Raw genomic sequence first — 23,952 nt, 5'->3', positions numbered from 1 at the left:
GTCCTCACAATAGGATAACACACAACCACTTACCAACAAGAAGAAATACATACTCTATTCGTGATCGCTCTGCCATTTGCGCTGAGTGACGGGGGAAAAAAACCTTGAAAAAAATGCAACGCTCCGCCCAGTGCTCACAGAGACATTACAAAGAAGGAGTTGTGACCACAGCCAGTCCACGAGGAAGTTGCAGGGAGAGAGACAGTGCCCATGATGTTCTTATGAGCAGCATCTTGCGTCTGCTGTCTGCTTGTGTATCAAAATTTGTCTCCTATCTCAAGATAAATATTTGCCCGAAATTTTACTCGTATCTCAAATTGCTTGTATGTTGGGCCAGTCGTATGTAAATCCAGGTCACGTCCATCTGTGTGGAGTTTGGATGTTCTCACCTGGGTCTGAGTGGGTTTCCTCCCGGTACTCTGGTTTCCTCCTACATTCCAAAAACATGCATGGTTGTCAGGAGTGGCTCGTTTGCCCCCCCTGGCTTGATGTCATTTCATAGCAGCTGTAGACAATCCTTGATTACTTCCTGATGTGAGTATTTAAGTTCGACGGAAGTGGTAGTCACTGTCGGATCGACTGTGTATGTCTATGACATAATTTCCTGCGTGACACACCGTGTCACAGCATACGACGCTATTCAAGCCCTCGTTGTTTTGTGAACCTTTAGTCACTAAAACCTACCATCATGAGAACAGCCCGTCACGTTCATTCCTACGTTCCGCTATTCAAGCCCTCGTTGTTTTGTGAACCTTTAGTCATTAAAACCTACCATCATGAGAACAGCCCGTCACGTTCATTCCTACGTTCCCAACAAACTGTGTTCGTGGTTCTCGGTGAACAATCTCGCACTGAACACCATGAAAACTAAAGAACTAATCCTGGACTTTCGCAAATACAGCACAGACCTCGTCAGGAGCAGCTCGTTTGTCCCTCCTGGCTTTCCATTAGGCTAGAGAAGCTGCGAGTGATTCTTGATTACTTCCTGATGTGGGTATTTAATTATACGGAAGTGGTGGTCATTGTCGGATTGTCCTGTGTGACACTGCATACATCGCTACAAAGGTGCTATTCTCCATGCTATGTTTTTGTTTTGTTTTGGGATGTACAAGTCCTTGTTATTTTGTAAAGCTTTTTGGGTCATGAAAGTTACTGTCATGAGCACAGTTTGTCTCGTACCTTCCTGCTTCCCCACTAATGGGTCCAAATCCCTCCGATCGCGCCACAACGTCTCGGAGCGATCATAACAGAACTATTCGACCAAATGACAAGCCGGAAGCGAGCCACCCTGCTCGAATCCCACCTACCACATGGATTCAGCGGGAAGCTCCCCAAAATATTTTAGGGAATTTATATTGAATACGCCGTGGTGTGGGCACCTCAGAGACGTTCTGGCAGCGGAAGAATGCCGACTAGGAGGTAATTCTGAGCCCCCATCGGCCCGGTCAACCGCCCCAGCGCAAGTTTCACCGATAACTCGCCCCATCGCTCACTCCGTCGCGCTGGGCTGCTAGCACAGCTAAGTGAGAATAGCCAAGTTTCGACGCCCCCTGATCATCGCCCAAATTATCTGAATTCAAACTCCAGCCATTCTTTTCCTCAATGGAGGGAGAATCCCCAGCCTCCATCGGCCCCTGGGCTCGAGATTCGGACTCGGACTGTGATTTCCTCCTCTGATTCAGACTTCCTGGAAGAGGCGGTGAGCCCCACACCGTAGGGAGAAACAGGGCTGGACGCTGAAGCCCCTGAACCAGCTCCTCGCTCAACCTCGCCCGACCAAGCTCCCCGCATCCCCGCGCCGACTGGCCCACCAGTCACACCTTTGCCAAAGCCATGAACCTTTGTCCCTAAGCAGGCTGCCCTGCCAGTCGCACCCGTGCACAGGCCACAAACCAGCGTCCCCGTGCCGGCTGGCCCGCCAGTCGCACCCGTGCCGAAGCCATGAACCAGCGTCCCCGTGCCGGCTGGCCTGCCAGTCGTACTCATGCTGAATCCATGCACAAGATTCCCTGTAACAGCTAGCCCGCTAGTCGCACCCGTGCCAAAACCACGCAACAGATTCCCAGTGCCAGCTGGCTCGCCAGTCACACCCGTACCTAAGCCACGGACGAGGTTTCCCGTGCCGATTGGCCCATCAATCGCACCTGTACCCAAGCCATAAACCTGGTTTTCCATGCCGGCTAGCCCGCCAAGTTCCTTCCCTCCCATAAGCGGCGGCGACTCTCTGGGCCCCTTAGACGAGGGGGTCTGCGGCCCCCCGAGCAGCCAGGGTAAGGTGGCCAACAACTTTTCTAAAATTCTGGTGTCTGTAAATGGCAGGATGCTCTGCCATCACATAAAGGGCCAGCGCAAACGCCCGCTGGAACAGCCACTTCCATTCCCTGCCAATTGCCAGCGCGGACGCCCGCTAGACCGGCCACTCCCACACCTCGTCACCGACCGGCGTGGACACCCCGCCGCGTCAAGGGAAGACGCCGCGTCTAGGATCCGTCCCTTGGAGGGGGTGCGTTTCCCTACTCTTGTTCGTCACTCCTGCCTTGCCGTTGTGTTCGCGCAGCTGGACATGATTCAAAATTAGTTCATGTTGTGTCTATTTAAACCCCACTAATTATTATCTTTATTATTTATTATTATTATTATTTTCTGCCTTATTTCCCTTGCCATATGTCTGCATTATAGTTTTGGTAAGAGCATTATATCCTTTGGGTCCTATTCTTCGCAACCTCGCCTCGACGTAGCCTCAAGGTCTTTACAACGACATATGCGCGGGTGGCTTGAGAAAATATGGTAAATCTAGATTCAGCCTCCATTGCATTAAACTTGTGTTTTTCTGTTACTCTGCAGCGGCAGACACTGAGAGGGCAGCAGTTCTGCTCCGTCACTACCAGGACAGCCTGACCAGTCCGGACGTACAGGCCTTAAAGAAAAGTGTGGGCAAAGTGTCAAACATTTTGGGGAGTCAACTCTTTCAAGCTCTTCTTGGTAAGAAGAAAAACAAAAAATGCAGTTAAGGTCCTAACTCAAGGGAGTACTGAATTTGATCAGCAGGACTTTGCTGAGCCACAACCCATTTTTTTTCTTTCATAAATAAAAAGGGAAAACAAAACTCTTTTTATGCCAATTCGTCATAGGCCAGAAAGAGAGAGTCGCCACTAATGATGTCATGGGTGGACGGACAGGGAGTGTGCACAGCGTCCCTGCTGTTTCGTTTCATGGCTGTGGCGGCCAGCATTTTATTATTATTTTATTTATTTTAAAAAAAATCATTGTTTCATCGGAAACTGATACTTGGTAGAAACTTGGTATTGCACAAACTTTGCCGGTATTAGCCTTTACTTTTTTTTCTCGGCAACCAAGCGCTGAGTTGAGTGAATTAAGCACATATAAATAAGGAAGTGGAGCCACCTATGTCGTTGTTTTGATCCAAATGTTTGACTGAAGACTGCTTTGAGCAAGTGACAAATGACCAATTTTAATACAATTAATAAATCATTTTCTTAATTTATTTCTTTTATCATTTCAGTCTCTTTCTCACATCATTCTTACAAGAGTGGTAAACTTTGATCATTATGAAAGGGTTTAGATGGTATTTTTTTGGAGAACCGTGGAACAAATTACAGAATTTACGCTTAAAGTAACGCTCTACTTACAAAAAATTCAAATCACGAAAACATTTCTGGAACCAATTAGTTCGTGAGTAGAGGTACGACTGTATTTTTCATTTTCCAAGAGAATAATTACCATATTTAATTGCATAGTATTTGTTTGGCCTGGCTTGTTCATGTGTTTCTTTTACTCTACTAAGTTGCATTCCGTAGTGGATGGAGGTCACATTCTTGTCTTCTTACTGTGAGCCACCTGTCCTCAACAGAATGTTAGAACGGTCGTCGGGCACCTTACTCTGGCTGCTCGGGGGCGCCAGAGTCGCACTCGCCGTCGCCGGCCTCCTCGTTCAGGGGCGCCAGAGTCGCTCTCTGCTCCTTCTGCTGCGTATTGTAGCAGCTAGTCTCATGTGTATGACAGCGTAGGCATGGCTGAATGGTTCCAAAAAAGAAGTACCCGAAAGCAGAAAGGAGCCAGGCTAACAGAACAAAGAAAGTTGTAAAAACATTAAAGTATAAAGGAATGTATTAAGAAATATTACAATTTTATTAAAAAAAGATGGAAGGGCCATCTTGGAAAAATCTATGCCTATGTGTAGCATGTTAGCAGACTGCAAAATCTGCTACTCTTTCTGAGTGTTACATCTTCCCTTCTGAGTTTTTAAAAGGGTGGGGTCCAAGGCAGTTGAGAAAGGAAGACAAAAGAGGACCTGATTAACCGTATCTTCCGAATTATAAGGCACACTGCATCATAAGGCGCTGCTTCAATTAATTACACATTTCAAAATGTTTTCCATATATAAGGCGTACCGCACGCACCACATTATACAGATCTACAGTAGAGGTGGAGCTGCGCATCCACTAGATGGCGCTGCACTCAAGGGATTGTCAACAAAACAGTCAGATTGGCCAGTCAAACTTTATTATTAGATCACATATCAGATTTCTGACAACTCCATTCACTCCATACTATTTTTACTATTCCCACTATTACTGGGGAAATGCAAAGTCCGCTCAGTGGTCGTAGAAATAATTTATACATGAAAGAGATGCAAAAAAGACAGTGCCATGGCCACCTGACTTGGTCGCATCACAATATTTTGATCATATTTCGGGCGAATTAATCGATCGAAATTTTCGTCATAAGACAAGAATGTCGTATGACAAGCGGTTGTATCACAAGGTTCGACTGTATTAATGTTTCGTTTGAGCTCTACTTCCCTCGTCCTTGTTGCTTCCCTCCAATTGGGTCCATTTCCATGCTTCCTCGCCAAAGGCATAACGCCGTTTGTGACATCAGTAAAATTGTCTGAGTACATTCATGTCAGGCCAGCCACTCACCGGACCAGCGAAGAACAAATGTCCGCCTACTTCTGAAAAAAACCTGGAAATGTCAGGGAAAAATGACACTTATTTTAAGTTAAGGTATCTTGGCCAGATACCTGCTAAAATAGCGGCTTCATTGTAGCAAACAGTACAAATGTATAATTTTTTTTATTTTGCCTTAAGTTGTTGGAACTCGAATTACATTTTTTGTCTCCTTTCAGATATTCAAGAGTGTTACGAGGTGACCTTGCAGCAGAATAATCAAGTGAGTGTGCTGAAAAATGAAAGCAAGCAGGAAGCAAGGGAAGTAAATTTCCCGGCCCTTAGGAGCAAAAAGAGGACAAAGCGGTTCAGAAAATGAGATCGGATGAGAGATAATAAAGCGTCTTGGCTCCTGTTATGATCGTGCCGCGTCGTTGTGGCGCGATCGGAAAGTATTAGGACCCAGTCGCAGGAAAGTAGGATGAGGAGAGGCTATTAGCCTCAAAACAACAACTTTAATAACTTAGTAGGGATCTTACAAAACAACGGGGACTTGTAACACGGAAACAAAACCAAACCGGAAACAGGAGAATGAGTGGTAGCGTGGCTGCATGGTTATGGAATCTACGCAGTGACATCCAGGAATATGCAGGACGATCCGACAATGATACTAGAACTCATTGGTATTTAAATACAAACTCAGGAAGTAATCACAGATTGATTCCAGCTGCTCTGCCTTGATGGCAAGCCAGGAGGGACAAACGGGCCGCTCCTGATAGCCTCACACTTCTGAGAGTTCTGAGTCCTGAACGTTCGATCCCAGGTTCGGATCTTCTTGTGTGGAGTCAGTAGTATATTCTTTGTGGACTTCTGTTGGTTTTATCCCAGTAGTCTGGTTTCCTCCCACATCCCAAAAACATGCATGGTAGGCTGATTGAACACTTGAACACGCGTGTAAGTGTGAATGGTTGTCCGTCTCCCTGTTTCCTGTGGTTGGCTTGCCACCAATTCAGGGTGTCCCCTGCTCAGTGCCCATAGTTGGCTGGCATAGGCTCCAGCACTTTCTTGACACTTGCGAGGGTAAGCGGGATGGTAAATAAATGAATTCATATATGATCAATACACAGTCAAGTATAGCATAGCACTCGTGAAATCAACACACATATTGGTCAATGTTGTCAATATTTATGGATGTTTGTCTAATAGCATCATGCGTGTCATAATATTGATGAATATTGATCGTGCATTTGTGCAAATGTGCTATGTCAGTCTTTTGATTTTACATTACATCATAATATGAACAATTTGCTGTTATGTTTCATAGGGACATAACTAACGCTAAATTGAATCATTTACCCAGCCAATCCCAAGAAACTGAATGCAGGACTATGATCCTTCACTTCTCAGCTTCATCTACACTACATCGCAGATTTTTTTTTAACCTGTAAAAAAAAATCTTTAAAAAATGTCTAATGAACACTGACCCCGATAATCGTAAAGCAGATGAAAAATGCAGGTGAACATGGGGGAAATCAGGGCACGACTTCTTCTTTAGCGCTGAAATGGTTGGCTCTAAGCGCCGAAGAATAGGCAAATACCACAAATGAAGAATGGGCGCGCTGAAAACTATAATTAGCTCCGAAACATGCTGTCAAGCCTTTTCTTGTTTCCAGCGGGTTGCGTTCCACATTGTGTTCGTTATACCTCGTGAGAGAATAGAGAATACCTTGATTCAATTTCAACTTCGTTTGGATTTCATATTGCCGCGGAAAATGCCTGCTGGGCGTCCAGCGTCGCCTAAGCCATGCCGCACCTTCTCGTTGCTGAGCAAAGCCACAGCGAGCTGCAGAGCAATGCTATGGCTTAAAAGCAGTGCAACGGTGATTGGGCGGTGTCGGCCGGCGATCCGGTGGCGCGATTCGGCGGGGAGCGAGGTCCGCCCTGCAACCCAGCCCGGGCCGGAACAGGCAACAACAAGTTTTTTGGAATAGGATGCCTTCCCGGACATTCAAAAATGAACTAAAAATGCCATGGTTCATGTGGATCGCATGTGTGGGTATGGCTTCATGTTAAATCCAGCCTTAATCAAGAAGTTTGGCCATCCTCACGCTATAAAAAACAAGCCGGTGTCTGGCAGTACATTGGTATCTCGCTGATGCTTTAGTTAAACAAGTCAAATTTGCAAATCCAGTGTTGCTCCAAATACCATTTCGATCGGTGGCAAATAACAAGCACTCCCAGCAATACAATTTAGTGTTCCTCGGAGCCCGTGAGCCAGGAGTAGCGTTCGTAGTTAGCGAACTGAATGTGGCGGACACACCCTTTTCCCGACTGTAACAGGCTTGCATCGGGATTGACCGCCCTTTCTTAATGATGTCCATTTTTTTCTGGAAAAGTCAGTCTGGAAAATGGCTTGGTGATCAAATCTGCAATCAAATCCATTTGTTTTGCTCCGTCGGCCATTGTGGGTTGAGTTTGCGAGCTCGAGCAGGCTTACTCTGGCTTTGGCCCGCCTACTCTATCAATAGCCAATCATAGTTTGTGAAAGCGATAACGTATCCCTACGCCTGCAAGAAGGCAATGACGTATCCCTGAGCCTGCGAGAAGGCAATGACGTATCCCTATGCCTGCAAGAAGGCAATGACATATCCATACGCCTGTTTGAATGTACTGACGTGTCCCTACGCCTAAGACAGGGCATTGTGGTGTTGCCAACTCGAAATCTGATTGGTTAAAGTAAGTCTTATCGAGGCTTGTTTAATGCAGCAGAGCCTGCAGAACTGATTGTGAAGGCCTTGAGGCAGATTTCTAACCCTGACAACAAATAATGGCTGAAATGTGATTGGTTAAATGCTTCAATATGAAAACATACATCTGGAAGCAGTGCAACCAGGGGGAAAGCAATAAAAGGAAGCTAACAAAACAAATGGAATTATTTAATTATTGATGGACAAAATATCATGATTCAGATAATTCTTAGGCCAGCAGAGAATGCCTTGAAGGCCCCGACGGCCCGCCACTGCTGCCCACATTTTAAAACAATACAGTTGTCACTTAATCTTCAAAATAGATTGGATGACTTGCTCCGTCAATGGTAGCCGATAAATTGACATGGAATTAGAAATTATGCAAAAGAGGAATTGACCTGTCAAAGCGTCCAATTTCTGCAGAAATTGTATTTTGTTTATGATGGCTTCATAAGAACAGTGATTTTTTTTTTCCGGATTAAAAAATGTATCATATATAGCCTTTTCTGCAAGAGCCACTTTCAAAAGATGTGAGAGCCAAGTTGACATCATTACACATTTTTGAAAGATGATTGGATACAGGTAACAAAAGGAAATAAAAAAATAAAAAAAAGGATGGATTTTTTAAAATGTTAACCCATTGACGTTGATCGAGTTCTAATCCAATTTGATTTGGGATTAGCAGCTATCAAAGGATCAGTGAAACATGGTTATTCCCAGTCTAGATGGTTTTGGGTTTTGCCTACAATGCTCAATGGCAGTAAATGATATAAGGGCTACGAGCAACATAATTCAGAGGTATTAGGATTAGTGATTTACTGATATGCGTTTTTCAGAACTCATAACAATTATTACTACTGTAGTCCCTGGATTATCGCGAATATTGTAGACCAGACACATCATCAAAAAACCTCAAACTTGGGTCACCCCTCCTATTATTACTACCATACTGCTACTTTTCCCGCTTATACAAAAACATAAGTACATAACCAATTATTAAAAAGTGTGTTTATTATACTATTTGGATTCAGCAAGGACCTGGAGGGGAAGAGTGCCATACCTTCTACCCCACGACAAAGTTGGTCGCCGGTCAAACTGAACTCAGGACTGGTCGGAAACACTAACAAGGGCAGGCATTTGGCAGAGAGTTGTGGGCGTATTCACCCCATGGGAGAAGGTTGCTCCAAGTGGTGGGACAAGTTTGTGTGAAACAATGGAGGGCAGCCTCGTGTTCTTGATTGATGCGTTATATCCTCTGGTATGCCGTGTGAGGACAACACGTTGATGGTGAGAAACTCTGCGGTCTCATTGGCCAAAGGTAGATTATGAGCTGCTTTAGAGAACCAGTCCACTCCAGTGAGGATGACCGTGTAACCTTTTGACGGTGGAAGATCGGTGACAAAATGCAGAGCAATGTAAAACCAGTCAAGACTCGGGATGGGTAATGGGCGGGGATGTCCAGAAGGGGGTTAAGAGCTGGTTTTTCTGCACGCACATACCACACATGGCATCATGTATGTTCTTGTATCTACTGTCATGGAATGTCACCAAAACCATCTGCAAATCATTGCCAGTGTCCATCTGATGCCAGCGTGGCAGAACAGGCAGGATGAGTGAGCCCAATATAGGACCTGAGATCGGAAGGCTTTGCGGACCTTCTCGTTTGCAAGCCTCTTCCAGCATCCTGCGTTATCTGATGTATCATAAATAAATATACCGTACGTTACATCAAGAAGGAAAAAGCGAACATTTGGTAACCTCGATGAATAACATCATCGTTAAGATTGAGAATACCCTATTGGTCTAGATCTTGGGCTTTAGGGAGACGATTCCTCTGGATACCAACATAATTAGACCCAAAGCCAATACCTTTTATAATAGTTTAGCTCCGGACAAAGGCAATGAAGATGAACCTTAGCCTCATTCCAGTGCCGCGAGTGACCCTCCATGGCAGACCAAGAGGCAGTGAACATGATTCTAGAGAATGGTTGGTTATTTTCCTGAGCAAGTTTTTAAAATGAATGCAACTGGCCTTTTTTGGAAGAGGATGCCATCAAGGACAAACATACTCAAAGACGTAACTGAAGGTTAGAATCATCCTTCTGTTTGGGAATGCTGCTTGCTTCAGGGTAAAGCCAGCCTTAGTCTACAAATTTGACCCTTCTCATGCTTTTAATAACTAGCATAAAGCCTCACTGCCTGTCTACCGGATGGACAACTGGAAAGTCTGGATCACGAAAGCCTTCACAAAGACTAGTTCTTAAACTGTTTCATCCCTGTAACTCGCTGAAAGGGGGCGCTGCCCTTCAAGGTCTGGACTTTACTAAAACTCCCATTAACCAGTTTTTTTTTAAATTTATATCAAGCAAAGATGAATTATTTTCATTGAGAGTAGAGTATTTAAAGTATTTCAACATTTTAATTTATAAATTATATTTAGATTTTAATACATTAGTATAGTCTTTTCATATGCTTACGGCTGTAGTATTATATAAATGAACTTCATGATAATTGTACTTGTGGTAGTAATAACAGGGTTGATCCTTCTTCACAGTTTTTTTAATTATCGCGGGCCTGTGGTCTAGATCACCGGTGTCAAAGCGGCGACCCGTGGGCCTATTCTGGCCCGCCGCATCATTTTGTGCGGCCCGAGAAAGTAAATCATGAGTGCCTACTTTCTGTTTTAGGATCAAATTAAAATGAAGAGTATAGATGTATATTACATTTCCCTATTTTCCTTCTTTTAAATCAATAATTGTAATTTTTCAATTGTTTTTTTCTGTGTTTTAGTTAAAAAATCATTTTGTAAAATCTAAAAATATATTTAAAAAATCCCAAATAAACGTTGTTTTAGATCTATAAAAACGGAATCTTCAGGGCTTTTGATCCAGTTATTTTAATCCATTTCTAAAAAAAAGACCTAAATATTTTAACTATAATGGTCCGGCCCACATGAAACCAAGTTGACGTTAATGCGGCTCGCTAACCAACCCGAGTCTGACACCCTTGGTCTTGATTATCCGCGATATTTGAGGGATTAGTGTCCCAAATACTGTAAATAGAATCTATATATGAAAATTAAATATATATATATATATATATATATATATATATATATATATATATATATATATATATATATATATATATATATATATATATATATATATATATATATATATATATATATATATATATATATATATATATATATATATATATATATATATATATATATATATATATATATATATATATATATATATATATATATATATATATATATATATATATATATATATATATATTTATATATATATTTATATATATAAAATTAATGTATACCTCTGGATATTAACTTGATTAGAACTAAAGCCAAGACCATATACGATAGCTTAGCTGCTGACGAAGACGATGATGATGAACCTCAGCCCGTATCAACCTTATATTTTTATATAGGTGCAAATACATGCAGTATGGTATAACAGGGGTGATCCTACTTTGTGGTTTTTCGATGATAGTGGCCATGTCTGGTCTACATAATCTGCAAAATTCAATGGATTACTGTAGTTTTGTCACCCTAATATACATGAATCTCCAAGAATCTCCTTTTGTTTTTGGTATCTCAGAAAACAAAGGAAGAAAAACAGAAAGAGGAGACGGAAGGTATTTCCCGTGTACTAGTGACATGCAGGGGGAACGATCACAAGGTGGAGCAAGTTTGCGGTCTGGTGACACGATTGCACATCAACACCCCACAGGTGAGTCGCATGCTTATTATTTTAGATTTTTACTAACAACAATTTTCTTTAATATTTTCTTTTTTAGTTCTACCATTTGTAATGTAAGATTTTCCTAGTTGTTATTGGATTCCCATTGTTTTTTTGCATGTTTGTTAAAAGTGAGCATGATGAGGTTATTAAAAAATATCTTTTTAATTAATTCTGGATTGATTTTAATGAATATAATTTATTTAATATCCATTGTTTAGCTCATTGAATTATCAGTAATTCCATTGTAAAGAAACAGTCACGATTTTGAAATGAGTAATATTTTGAAGATATGGAAATGGTAAGATAAATAAATAGTATGTATTTTTTATGTATATGGAATAAATATTTTTTAATATTTTAAAACTTTAGTGTTTAAAACTAATTATTTTGATGAATCAACCAAAACTTATTTTCCATTTTTCTTGTTTTTCTTCTCCTTTGCATTTCATCAGAAATGTCACTGTAATTAAATTGGTAATCAATAATTATCCTTTTCAAGTACAAGTATATTTATATAATACAATTTAAATTTAATTGTATTAATAATAAAAATCATTCATTCATCATCCGTACCACAAATCCCTTTCAAGGCTTGTGTGGATTTTCTCTGGATACTTTAGTTTCCTTCCGAAAATCATTCTGGGTAGGCTGGTTGGACACTTGAACCTGAGCCTAGGTGTGCTTGTGAGTGTGAATGGTTGTTCGTCTCCTTGTGCCCTGTGATTGGCCGGCCTAGAGCTCACAGTTGACTTGTGAGCACCTTGTGAGCGGTACGGAAAATGAATAGTGAAACCTTAAAAATATAAATTTGTACAATAATCATTCCTTCATTCATTTTCTGAGCCGGTTATCCCCACAAGGATCGCGGCGGGTCCTGGAGCATATCCCAGGTAACCACGCGCTTGAGGAACGGGGCTTCCTAATCAGTAGCCAGCCAATCGTAGGGCACAAGGAGACTGACAACCATTCATGCTCACACTCATCCCTAGGGGCAATGTAGAGTGTTCAATCAGCCTACCCTGAATGTTTTTGGGCTGTGGGAGAGAACAGAGTAGCTGGAGAAAACCCACGCTAGTAAACAAGCAAAAGAACATGCTAACTCAACACATTGAAGACCGACCTAGATTCAAACTCTTGACCCCAGAGCTTTGAGGCTGATGCACTAACCACTTAACTGCTAGGCCACCCTAAAATAAGCATCTCTCATCTCATCTCATGGTCCAAACCGCTTTATTCTCTTTAGGGTCGCGGGGGGTGCTGGAGCCAATCCCAGCTGTCTCCGGGCCAGAGACGGGGGTAACCCCGAATCGGTGCCCAGCCGATCGCAGGGCACAAGGAGACGGACAACCATGCACACTCACACCCATATCTAGGGACAATTTAGAGTGTCGAATCAGCCTACCATGCATGTTTTTGGAATGTCGGAGGAAACTGGAGTACCCTGAGGAAACCCATGCAGGAGAACATGCAAACTCCACACAGGTGGACTTGACCTGGATTCCAACCCAAGACCTCAGAGCTGTGAGGCCGACTCACTTGCAACTCGCTCCACCGGGCCGCCAAAATAAGCATATTTTTGTTCAATTTTAATATTTGTCTTTACATTTATGCGTATTTAATTTTTTTTTCGCTCTCTCTACCGACCATCCTTGTAAGGGTTTTTGGGCTTTGCCAGGGGCTATAGCAGCTGACTCTGGGTGAAAGGCAGACTAGTACATACTAGAATGGTCACCAGTAAGCCATAGGGCACACAGAGAGACGGGACTCGAGCCTACTCCTGCCCGCACCAAAGTCAGGAGAGTGAACCTCTCCACCACGAGGCTGCTTAATTTTAATCATAAGTCAATATTAATCATTCCAATTAAATGCATTATTAATAATGTTTAAAAAATAACAAGTATTGAGGGAAAACTATTTTCCACGAGTCTACGTTAAATTCAATATTAAAATTTTCCCCACGTGTTTTTCCTAATTTAGTAATTCCGTAATCATTTGGCTGTTTTGAATAAATTGTGTTTAAAATTGTATTTGTGAAACGATTTAATACTTTTCATGAAAGAAACCTAAGATGAATTCAAAAAAATCTAAGAAAAATGGCTTACTGAATACTGATCATTTTATTTTATTCTAATCGGTGCATTGGATGCAGTGACGTTCCTCGACGGATGGGCTCTATATAGCGAGGCGCATGATTCTTGTGTGAAGGTGGAGGGTGGGGGGCTTGTGGAAGGGGGCGCACGCACGGATGGAGTGGGGGAGGCACAGTGCGGCGCTGGAACGGACACCGGCGTTGCCATGGTAACCACATTCCTCCCCCGCTTGCATCCCCACCGGCTGATCGCCGCTGCGTTTTGATTGGCCGGCGACGGTGACCGACCGCCGCCTTTCCCCGCCCTGTGCCGCATCAGGATTTTGGGGGCCGAACGCTACATCGGCTCTTGTCGTCCGTCTCGGATAAAGCTTCCGATTTGAATTCTCCGCGTCTTATCTATTTTCTTCTCTCTATTTTATGTGTCACCCCACCCGCCCCTTCTTTTCCTCTTCTGTGAAGCATCATGCTTCACTGATGCCCCCTCTAGTCATCGCAATTCTGCCCACACTCAGGATACCGTGTGCCCCCACGCTCCCACCCTGACTGACTTATCGCCACTTTAACATTTATTTGTATAGCACAATTGAACAAACATTAATTCAATGTGCTGTACATCACATTAAAATAATCAAAATAGTGATTCATTTTCCAAACTCCTTATAAGATCACAAGGGGTGCTGGAGTCTATCCTAGCCTATAATGGGCACCAGGCATAGGACCGTGGCCAGGCAATTGCAGGGCACAAGGAGACAAACAAACATTCACCATCACTCCCCTCTTTAGGGGCAATTTAGAGTGCTCAACCAACCTACCCTGCCTACATGCATGTTTTTGGAATGGAGGAGGAAACCAGGATACCCAGAGAAAACCCACACAAGCCCGGAGATGCAAATCACACAGTGAGGAAACATCTGGGATCGATCCCTTTACCCACGGGCCAACGCCCTAACCACTCGGCCACCAATTAAATCAACACATTCACTCATTTTATGACTTGGTTATCCTCACAAGGGCTTGGGGTAGGGGGGGGGGGTATCTGGAGCCTATTCCAGCTGACTTTGAACACTAGGCGGGTGACCAGCCAATTGCAGGGCATGATGAGACAGACAACCATTCACGTTCACACTCATACATATGGGCAATTTAGAATGTTTAACCAGCCTACATGGACGTTTTTGAAAAATGTGATGAAACCGTAGTACCCAGAGAAAACCCACAGAAGCCTGGGGAGAACATGCAAACTCAACACAATAAGAACTGACCTGGCATCAAATGCACGACCCTAGAACTGTGAGGCCGATGCGCTAAGCACTCCGCCGGGCCCCCTAAATCAACACAGTTAAATGAAAATAATTAGAAAAGGAATTTTACAATTCCAGTTTCTTTAACAGATGTTTATTAGTCATTAACACACTGAAAAACTAAAGTTTTGGCATACAAATTGAGAACAAGTGAAAAGATATTGAACATTGCAAAGCAATAGCATTGCCATATTTAAGTTAAATGAAAAAGACAATGTATACTTGTACTCATCCCTTTAGACTGCTTTTAGCCAATAGCTGTCTTATCCAGAATGTCAACCTCATGGTTAAAAGGGGATACTTCATTCATGAAAACTTATTAACTTAGCACCTTTTGTTCTGGTGTACTAAAAAAATAAAATCAAAGCACGGCATGTAAAAGAAATTGCCTGCAGTTATTCTCACATATATCTGATTCTTTACAAAGCTAACTTAATAATGACATCAATTATGAAAAACCTGATGGATGTGTTATTTTGCCTAAAATTTATTAATGATGAATTGAAAATGCTCTTGAGTTTCTTCTCCTATTTCATATTCCACATAAATATATTTTTCAATTCACATGTTCTGCATTGTGAACATAAAAATATTGATTATCGTATTTACCCTCGTATAAGCCGCCCAACGTATGTTTCCTCCGGGTACTCCGTGGGTTTCCTCCCACATTCCAAAGACATGCACAGTATGCTGGACACTCAAAATTGCCCCTGGGTATAGGTGTGAGTGTGCATGGATGTCCGTCTCCCTCTTCTGCCCCGAAGACAGCCGGGATAGGCTCCAGCACCCCCGCGCCCCTAATGAGGATAAAGCATTTCAGAAAATTAGATGAGATTAGATCATAAGGAAGTTACTATACCTGTTTTGGTAAATGCAAAATGTCAAATAATTTAATTTGAAAAAAGAAATAAGTCGATCTATATGAGAATCCTGTCGTGGAGTTGGTGGTAGTGCGCGCGAGAATCTAGCGCTATATCTCTTCATGCGCTTGGAGCACTCGCACTGCGTTCAGTGCCCTCGTAGATTTCCTCATTCCGGCTCCTCTCGCGCTCACATGTGTCACAAAACTTGTTTACTCTTGCAAGACAAAACTGTACATCCAATTTGTTGTTTTGTAGTGTTGAACAAAGCACGTTTGAATGCTCAAAAATGCCATTAAATGTGTGAAGCAATAAAAACTAAATTCAAAATAATCTAGATGTGCTTTAAATCCATCAGCACACCGCACAGACTCATTCACCATCATAGCGACAAAAAGTACTTTTATTTACCATCTCATCTCTTCCTCCATCACTTCAGCAATAGGTTGTTTTGTATTTTGCCTGATGTGCCACTAAAAACCTAATTAGTGGATAGGTGGGAATTTAAATATGTTTCTCTCACTAATGAGAGAAAGAAGTTCCACATAATTTCCTTTGTTTGGGGATGGAGCGCTTTCATCGTGTACCCGAAATGTAAGTTTGTCAAAGTTTTTTAGATTCCCCTATTTTTCTTTACCTTTCCGCTGTGGCGCTCTGTTTCCCTCCGCACTTGCTCCCTGCTGCACTTACTCTACTCGGGTTTCCCAAAAAGTTTTGGAGAGCACCATTGCTTGTAAGTGTCCGGCATTGCGTTGGTGTCTCGTTGCTGCTTTGGTTAAACAAGTAAAATTTGCAAATCCAGTGTTGCTCCAAACACCATGTCGATCGGTGGCAAATAACAAACATTGCCAGCAATACAATTTGCAGTGTTCCTCGGAGCCCGTGAGCCAGGGAGAGCGCTCGTAGTTAGTGAACTGAAAGTGGCGTACAAACCCTTTTCCCGGTTGTAACAGGCTTTCTAGCTTCGGGGGTTGATCACCCTTTATGAATGATGTCCATTTTTTTCTGGAAAAGTCTGTCTGGAAAATGTGCAACCAAATCCATCTGTCTTCCTCTGTCGGCCATTGTGGATGGAGTTTGTGAGCTCTGGCTGGCTCACTCGGACTTTGGCCCCCTTACCTGTCTTATTTCTGGCATAGTCCGTCTTGGAAAATGGCTTTAAATCAACACAACAATAAATTTGCTTGTGCAGCTAGCTCCAGATACAGTTTGGTAGCTCTGGCTAATCACTAGCCAATCATAGTTGGTGAAAGCAATGATGTAACCCAATGCCTGCGAGAAGGCCTTGGTGTCCCCAAATCGAATTCTGATTGATAAAGCAACAGTTTTGAGGCAGATTTCTGTCACTGGCAACAAATAATGGCTGAAATGTCACATCTGGAAGCAGTGCGACCAGAGGGAAAGCAATGAAAGAAAGCTGACAGACAATTTGGAATTATTTAATATGTATTCATGGGCAAAATATAATTAACATCAGTCTGTGATTCAGATATTTCTTAGGCCAGCAGAGAAGGCATTGAAGTCCCTGACGGCACACCATTAGTGTAAACTCAATATTTAAAAAATCTTTTTAAACAAACATTTTTCAAAAGATGATTTTTTTAATAGCGCAACAATTGTCTTTTGGTTCTAATCAAGCAGGGGGCCCAGCTTTGCTCAATAAACAATATTTGATTGTAACTTTCTTTCTTTTGCCGCTATGTTGTTTTGCCCCGCTCTGTTTCAATGATGCAGTGCTGATGGCCCAGTGGTTCTTTTGCCTGATTTCAGTGCTGGCAGCATTCGTTCGATTCTTACTTGATGGTGTGATTGTGTTTGTGCGAATGGTTGTTCCTCTCAATGTGATCCTTATAACTTATTGGCGACCATTTTAGGGTGTAGTCTGCCCGTACTTGCGACCCTGACAAGTATATGTCGTGTTGAAACTGAATATATTTTAAATTTTCTCATTAAAATGTGATTGATCTAGATTAATTAATCAATAATTGTTCATAATTAGGCGGCCTGGTGATTAAGTGGTTAGCGCGTCATCCTCAGTTCTGGTGTCCTGGGTTCGAATCCAGGTCGGTCCTTCTGTGTGGAGTTTGCATGTGGGTGTGTGGGTTTTCTCCGGGTCTTCCGATTTCATCCCTCATTTCCAAAAACATGCATTATAGGCGGGTTGCACACTGTACATTGCCCCTAGGTGTGTATGAGAGAGTGTGAATGGTTGTCCGTGTCCTCGTGCCCTGCTATCGCCTGACCACCGATTCCTAACCCAAAATCAGCTGGGATAGGCTCCAGCACCTCTGCGACCCTACTGAGGATGAATACATACATTTTAATAATTACATTTCGTTCTCTACATCCCTACTTATAACCGATTTAAATAGTTTCATATTACTGCATGATTTCAATATTGGTCGTGCCTCCAAGAACGTAATAACGGAGAGCCAGTTATTGAGTGTTGTTTTCTTTGGTGTTATCTGAAATTAAGCATATGGACTAAAGGTTCACAAATCAAATCTTGCATCGTTTCCTTCTTACCGTCTGAAGCAAAAAAGAAGTGCCCCTTTAAGCTTACCTCACTACCGACTCGCCTTATAAGGTGTCGCATCCGGTCAAGTGACAAAGGCTTAGTTGCACAGCTTGTCATAAAAATGCCTCTAAATGACTCAATGCATTGGTCTGCGCTGCCTTCACGCACGTGTACAAGTGTGTGTATTCCAGGGTGTCCAGGTGGGTTTATGTAATAAGGCAGATTGATGGTGAGCCGATTGTGGTGAGTTTTGTCTACCAGTGAAGAACGAGGAGAAAATGTTGAAGAGCAACAACATCATTTCCCGGCCTTGTGCCATATATCACACATCAAAGTCTTTTTATTTCTTCTTCGTTAGAGTGGAGGCCACTGCTTTCATTTTGGAAAGATAAATGAAGCTTGCTCCCCCCACCCCCAAGTCACAGCAAATTTTGACACACAAGTGAAATTCAAGAAAAAAAAAACGTATCCTGCATAAAACGGGAAAAAAACTGTTTTCTCTGCCACTGCTTTCTTAGGGGGTCGCCATCTTACCGTAGTGAAACGTACTTTGACGTGCTAGATGTATTCGTAATGTTTCCCATGTTAGCATATCCCAATGTTAAGGCTGATCAAAGTTCTCGCGGTCGATTGTTAAAATATCAGCCTTGATACCTGGGTAATGTGTATCCCATGCCATTATCATGCTACAGACGTGGCGAAAAGTAGATCGCTATGGACACACTTCCTGGATGTAGTGCTCCTGTGCTTCTTTTTTGAATTTGTCTACGTATAGGCAACACCTTTTCGGAACACAGAAAGAAAAGATTTTGAAGGTTTAGCTGCATGATTGTACATTTGTGATCTATAATCCTTATAAAGAGGGATTTATAGATGGATGTCTGTGTGTGTGTGTGTGTGTGTGTGTGTGAGTGTGTGTGTTAAGATTCTCTCGCTACGTTTGTCCAAACCGTGCACCGTAGAGAGTTGAATTTTTTTATGGTGGCCAGAAATGTCCGCCGGATCCTAATAGATGAGTGATTGAATTTCTTCACCTTGACTAACAGTGTAAACTCAAACTTTTCTTTGTTAAAACTGAAAGCAGAGTTTATGGAAGAATCCCCGATTTTACATGATGTGCCCTAAACGCACCGCGTGACTAGGTAAGATGCCTTTCCACGTCATTTACAAACATTATTTTTGGAAGAATTTCCGCCAACGGGTTTCCAGGTGCTTCCCGAGACACTTTTTTTTTCTGTCGTTACGGATGTTTTAAAAGGGTTACCCATCCATAAATCACGCGTTATCTATTCAATAATCCTTATAGAGTGTGATCTATGGATTGATGTGTGGGTGTGTGTGCACCTGGAAAGTCGCTGGCGGAAATTCTTCCAAAAATGACGTTTGTAAATGACATTGAATGGCGTTCTACCTTGCAACGACATTGGGTCAGCGCGGCCTACATATGGGTGTTTCGCCGAGTGATCCCATCACGACAGAAAAAAGTGTTTTATGGATGGGTGGATGTTTTATTTTAACATTTTCACGCAATGTTTATCCATTCTATGCATGGTAGAGAGTTGCCATTTCTTATGGTAGCCAGAAACTGCTGTCTGATTGAATTTCTTCACCTTTTCTAAGTGTTTAAACTCAAGGTCTGAGCATTTGCAAGGATTATCGATGAGTTTGAGTTTGCCTGACCAGAAATGTGTGAACTTGCTGCTCTATTGTGGTAGTTTACTGGTAAGTGCTACACTCTGCAGATTTAAAAAATACATACCTTCTTCAGTGCACACTACAGTGCTTCCGCTCAGTCATTTCCGCTTGAAGTTAGTTGGATGAATTACGCAACTACGCACATATATATATCTATATATCTATCTATATATATCTATATCTATCTATCTCTATCTATCTATATATATATCTATCTATATATATATATATATATATATATATATATATATATATATATATATATATATATATATATATATATATATATATATATATTTTATACATATATATACACACCCATAATGTATTGAGGCTGTGTTTTGATCAACTTATGAGCAATTTTATTGCAGTACTGCAGGAAAAAAATAATGCTGCCGGCTGGCCGGTCAATATTCACGAGTGGTGGCTCCCCCCATGCAATCCATGCAATCCATCCATCCATACACCCACTCCAGAGCCCAAGCGTGTAATCTTGTTTCTTTTGTACACGTGTGATGATGTCATCATTGTAAAGAGAAGATGGCCCGCCTACTCTATTGCTTTTTGTTTATTCAGTAGATACTCATTTCTGCCTTACTTTGGAACTGCGCACAAGCAGGAATATGATTATTTCAATTACAGCTCTGACTTGGACGGGATTGGAATCGAGTGAGTCATGGTTATCATTGTGCATTGGGTTGCTATTGACGGTGGAAGGTGTTCCAACCATTTTGATTTTGAGGCCAAATTTACAAATTGTCGTACCACTGAAAACATATCTTTCTTTGACTGCTTATTTGTCCCCACCCAGTTTGAACGGAGCGGATGTCTAACAGGTAGGCCAGGTGGGAACCGTTCTCATCATCCAGGGGGCGTCCACGCCAGTCCGTGATGAAACGTGGGAGTGCTCGGTCCGGCAGGCGTCCGCGCCGGCCTGAGAAGAGGCGAGGACTAGGTTGGTCCGGCGGGCGTCCGTGCCGGTCCGAAACGAGGCTTCAGAGTGGCCGGTCCGGCGGGCATCTGCACCAGCCGGTGAAGAGGCGCCGTGGTGGCCGGTCAGGCGGGCGTCCGGGCCGTCCTGAAACGAGGCGTCAGAGTGGCTGGTCTGGCCCGAGACGAGATGTGGGAGTGGCCCGGTCTGGCGGGCATCTGCGCCGGCCTGAAACGAGGCATCAGAGTGGCTGGTCTGGCCCGAGTTGAGATGTGGGAGTGGCCCGGGCTGGCGGGCGTCTGCGCCGCCCTGAGAAGAGGTGTAGGAGAGGCCTATCCGGCGGGCGTCCGTGTCGGCATTTGGGGAGGAGTGGCAGTAGCCGGTTCGGCGGCCCTCCGCACTGGTCCTTTGAGTGCTGGACAAAGCCCCCTGCCCTTAACAGACATCAGAATTTTAGAACTGTCATCGGGGGCTGCCAGCACCCTCCGCCGGGAAGGCCGGAGAGGCCCTTTTACCGCCGCCGCTGGCCCCCTTGAACAGGGGCGCCGGAGAGTCGCTTTCATCGCCGCCGACACCCTCGTCCATGGTCCCCGGCGCGTCGCCGCCACTTCCGGGCAGGCAAGAGGTGGGCAGACGGTAACCCAGGAACTGGGCAGGCTGAAACTGGGCTGGCCAAAAAAACGGACAGGGTGAAACTAGGCAGGCAGGAACTAGGCAGGCAGGAACTAGGCAGGCAGGAGCTAGGCGGGCACCGGAAGCCTGGTTCGTGGCTTCAGCACGGGTGCGACTGGTGGCCCAGCTGGCAAAGGAAGTAGTTTGCTTGGGTTCGGCACGGGAATTTGGGAGGCTTGGAACGGCGTGGTCGGGCAAGGCGTCTGGAAGGGCGAGGTCAAGCGATGAACTCGGACGGGCGAGGTCGAGCGAGAAGCTTGGACAGGGGGTTCGAGCAGCCAGGTCCTCTTTCCGCTTCTCCCTGCGTCGCGGCGCTCGCCGCCTCCTCCGGGAGGAAGGCACAGCACACCGACTGCCACGTGGTGGCCCATTGTAGATGGCCAGCCGACACGGTGAAAGACCTCGCTGCTGCGCCTCCCCACAAAGACAAGTCGGGCGGCGTTCAAAACTTCTCCCTGAGCCTCCCCGCTGGCCGCCACGTGGTGGTCCACTGTAGATGGCCAGCCGATAATGAAAATGCTGTTCCGGGTAATGCTGGTCGGGGTAATCCAGGTCAGAGTAATCAGAGGAGTAGGGGTCAACGCCCTCCGATGGAGTGTATCGGAGTCCGAATCGACTAAAAAAATCACTGTCCGAGTCCGAATCGGCTGAGAAAATCACTGTACGAGTCCGAATCGGCTGAGAAAATCACTGTCTGAATCTTCAGCATACAAATTAATTCGCTCCCGTTCGTCCTCACCATCAGAAAATTCAGATTCCCAACTGATAGATGTGGCGTTCCAACGAGGCCGATGGAGGCTGGGGATTCTCCCTCCATTGAGGGAAAGACTCGCTGGAGTTTGAATTCAGATAACTCGGCCGATGAACCGGGGGTGTCGGAACCTGGGTATTCTGATTTAACTGTGCTGGCAGCCCAATGCGACCGGCTGAGTGAAGGGTCAGTTTAAAGGTGGATGGAGCCTCGGAATTACCTCCTAGTCGGGATTCCACCGCTGCCAGGACGTCTCAGAGGTGCCCACACCACGGCGTATCCATTATAAACTCCTTAAAATATTTTGGGAGCTTCTCGCTGAATCCATGTAGTCGGGGGACTTCGAGAAGGGTGACTGCCGTTGACGAGCGTCGGCGCAAGCGTGGGTGGCTTTCCGCAGGGTCCATTATTGTCGGATTGTTCTGTTATGATCGCGCCGCGTCGATCATAACAAAACGATCCGACCATAATGGACGCGATTGGGAATGGATTAGGACCCAGTCGTGGGTAAGCAGGATGAGGAGAGTCAATTGGCTAAGCAAAGCAACAACTTAAATAACTTAGAAGGGATCTCACAAAACAACGACGACTTGTGAAACAGAAGCGAAACCAAACCGGAAACAGGAGAAGGAATGATATCGAGGAGAAAGGTAGCGTGGCTGCTTTGCTATTGAATCCACGCAGTGACATCCAGGAACATGCAGGAATTGAAGGCCTTGCAGGATTTTGCAGGACACGATCCGACAATGATACCGGAACTAATTGGTGTTTAAATACAAACTCAGGAAGTAGTCAGAGATTTACAAAAGGGCCGTTCCTGAGAAATACGTGTTGATTGCTTATACGCGCGTAAGGTGGCTTATATGCGAGTAAATACGGTATATATTTATATCTATCTCATCTCATTTTCTGGACCGCTTTATCGTTTCAAGGGTTGCGGGGGGTGCTGGCGCATATCCTAGCTGACTTTAGGCCAGAGGCGTGAGACACCCTAAACCAATCGCAGAGCACAAGGACACAAACAACCATTCACGCTCACACCCATACCTAGGGGCAATTCAGAGTGTCCAATCAGCCAACCATGCATGTCTTTGGAATGTGCGAGGAAACAGGAGTGCCCGGAGAAAACCCACGCAGGCCCGAAATTGCAAACTCCACATCGGTGGACCGACCTGTATTTGAACCCAGGTCTCCCACTGTGAGGCCGACGCGCTAACCCAGGGATGAGCAAACCGGTCCTCGAGGGCCGCTGTGGGTTCAGGTTTTTGTTTCAACCGATATAACACAAACAGTTTAACCAATTATATTTCTGCAGAAAACAAGAAGCACCTGAAGGCAATCCACTGATTGCACTTGTAGGACACTAGATTGGTAAAAAGGTGCCGTCTCAATGATTGTTGGAATGAAAACCTGCAACCATTGCGGCCCTTTGTGGAATAGTTTGCCCACCCCTGCGCTAACCACTCAGCCTTCGGGCCGCCCAGGGTTGTCTCAGTGTCATACAAAAATTGTTTTGATGGTCTGAAACCTGTGTGATCAATATGCAACATTAAAAAAAACAACACAAAATTCAGAAAGGGTGCAAATACTTTTTCACGGCACACTGACTATATATATTGTGATGTCCATATATGTTGACACTGATTCTGTAGTTTTCTTAATATTCCAACTGAAGTCAGTTGGAATATAGTATTTCTCTGTG

General features: G+C 43.9%; 1 protein-coding gene across 1 annotated transcript in view; it reads left to right on the top strand.

Moving 5' to 3' along the window:
• The window catches only part of dlg3 (discs, large homolog 3 (Drosophila)), a 124,748-nt gene that overhangs the window by 1,229 nt on the left and 99,567 nt on the right, over positions 1-23,952 (top strand). Inside the window, exons 2-4 of the mRNA XM_077733081.1 lie at positions 2,845-2,982; positions 5,150-5,193; positions 11,287-11,418. Coding sequence (XP_077589207.1) covers positions 2,845-2,982; positions 5,150-5,193; positions 11,287-11,418 — 314 coding nt within the window. The remainder of the gene's footprint in view (positions 1-2,844; positions 2,983-5,149; positions 5,194-11,286; positions 11,419-23,952) is intronic.

The sequence above is a fragment of the Stigmatopora nigra genome, chromosome 14, assembly GCF_051989575.1.
Source record: "Stigmatopora nigra isolate UIUO_SnigA chromosome 14, RoL_Snig_1.1, whole genome shotgun sequence".
NCBI classification, from domain to species: Eukaryota; Metazoa; Chordata; class Actinopteri; order Syngnathiformes; family Syngnathidae; genus Stigmatopora; species Stigmatopora nigra.
This window is presented reverse-complemented; position numbering and strand designations above follow the sequence as displayed.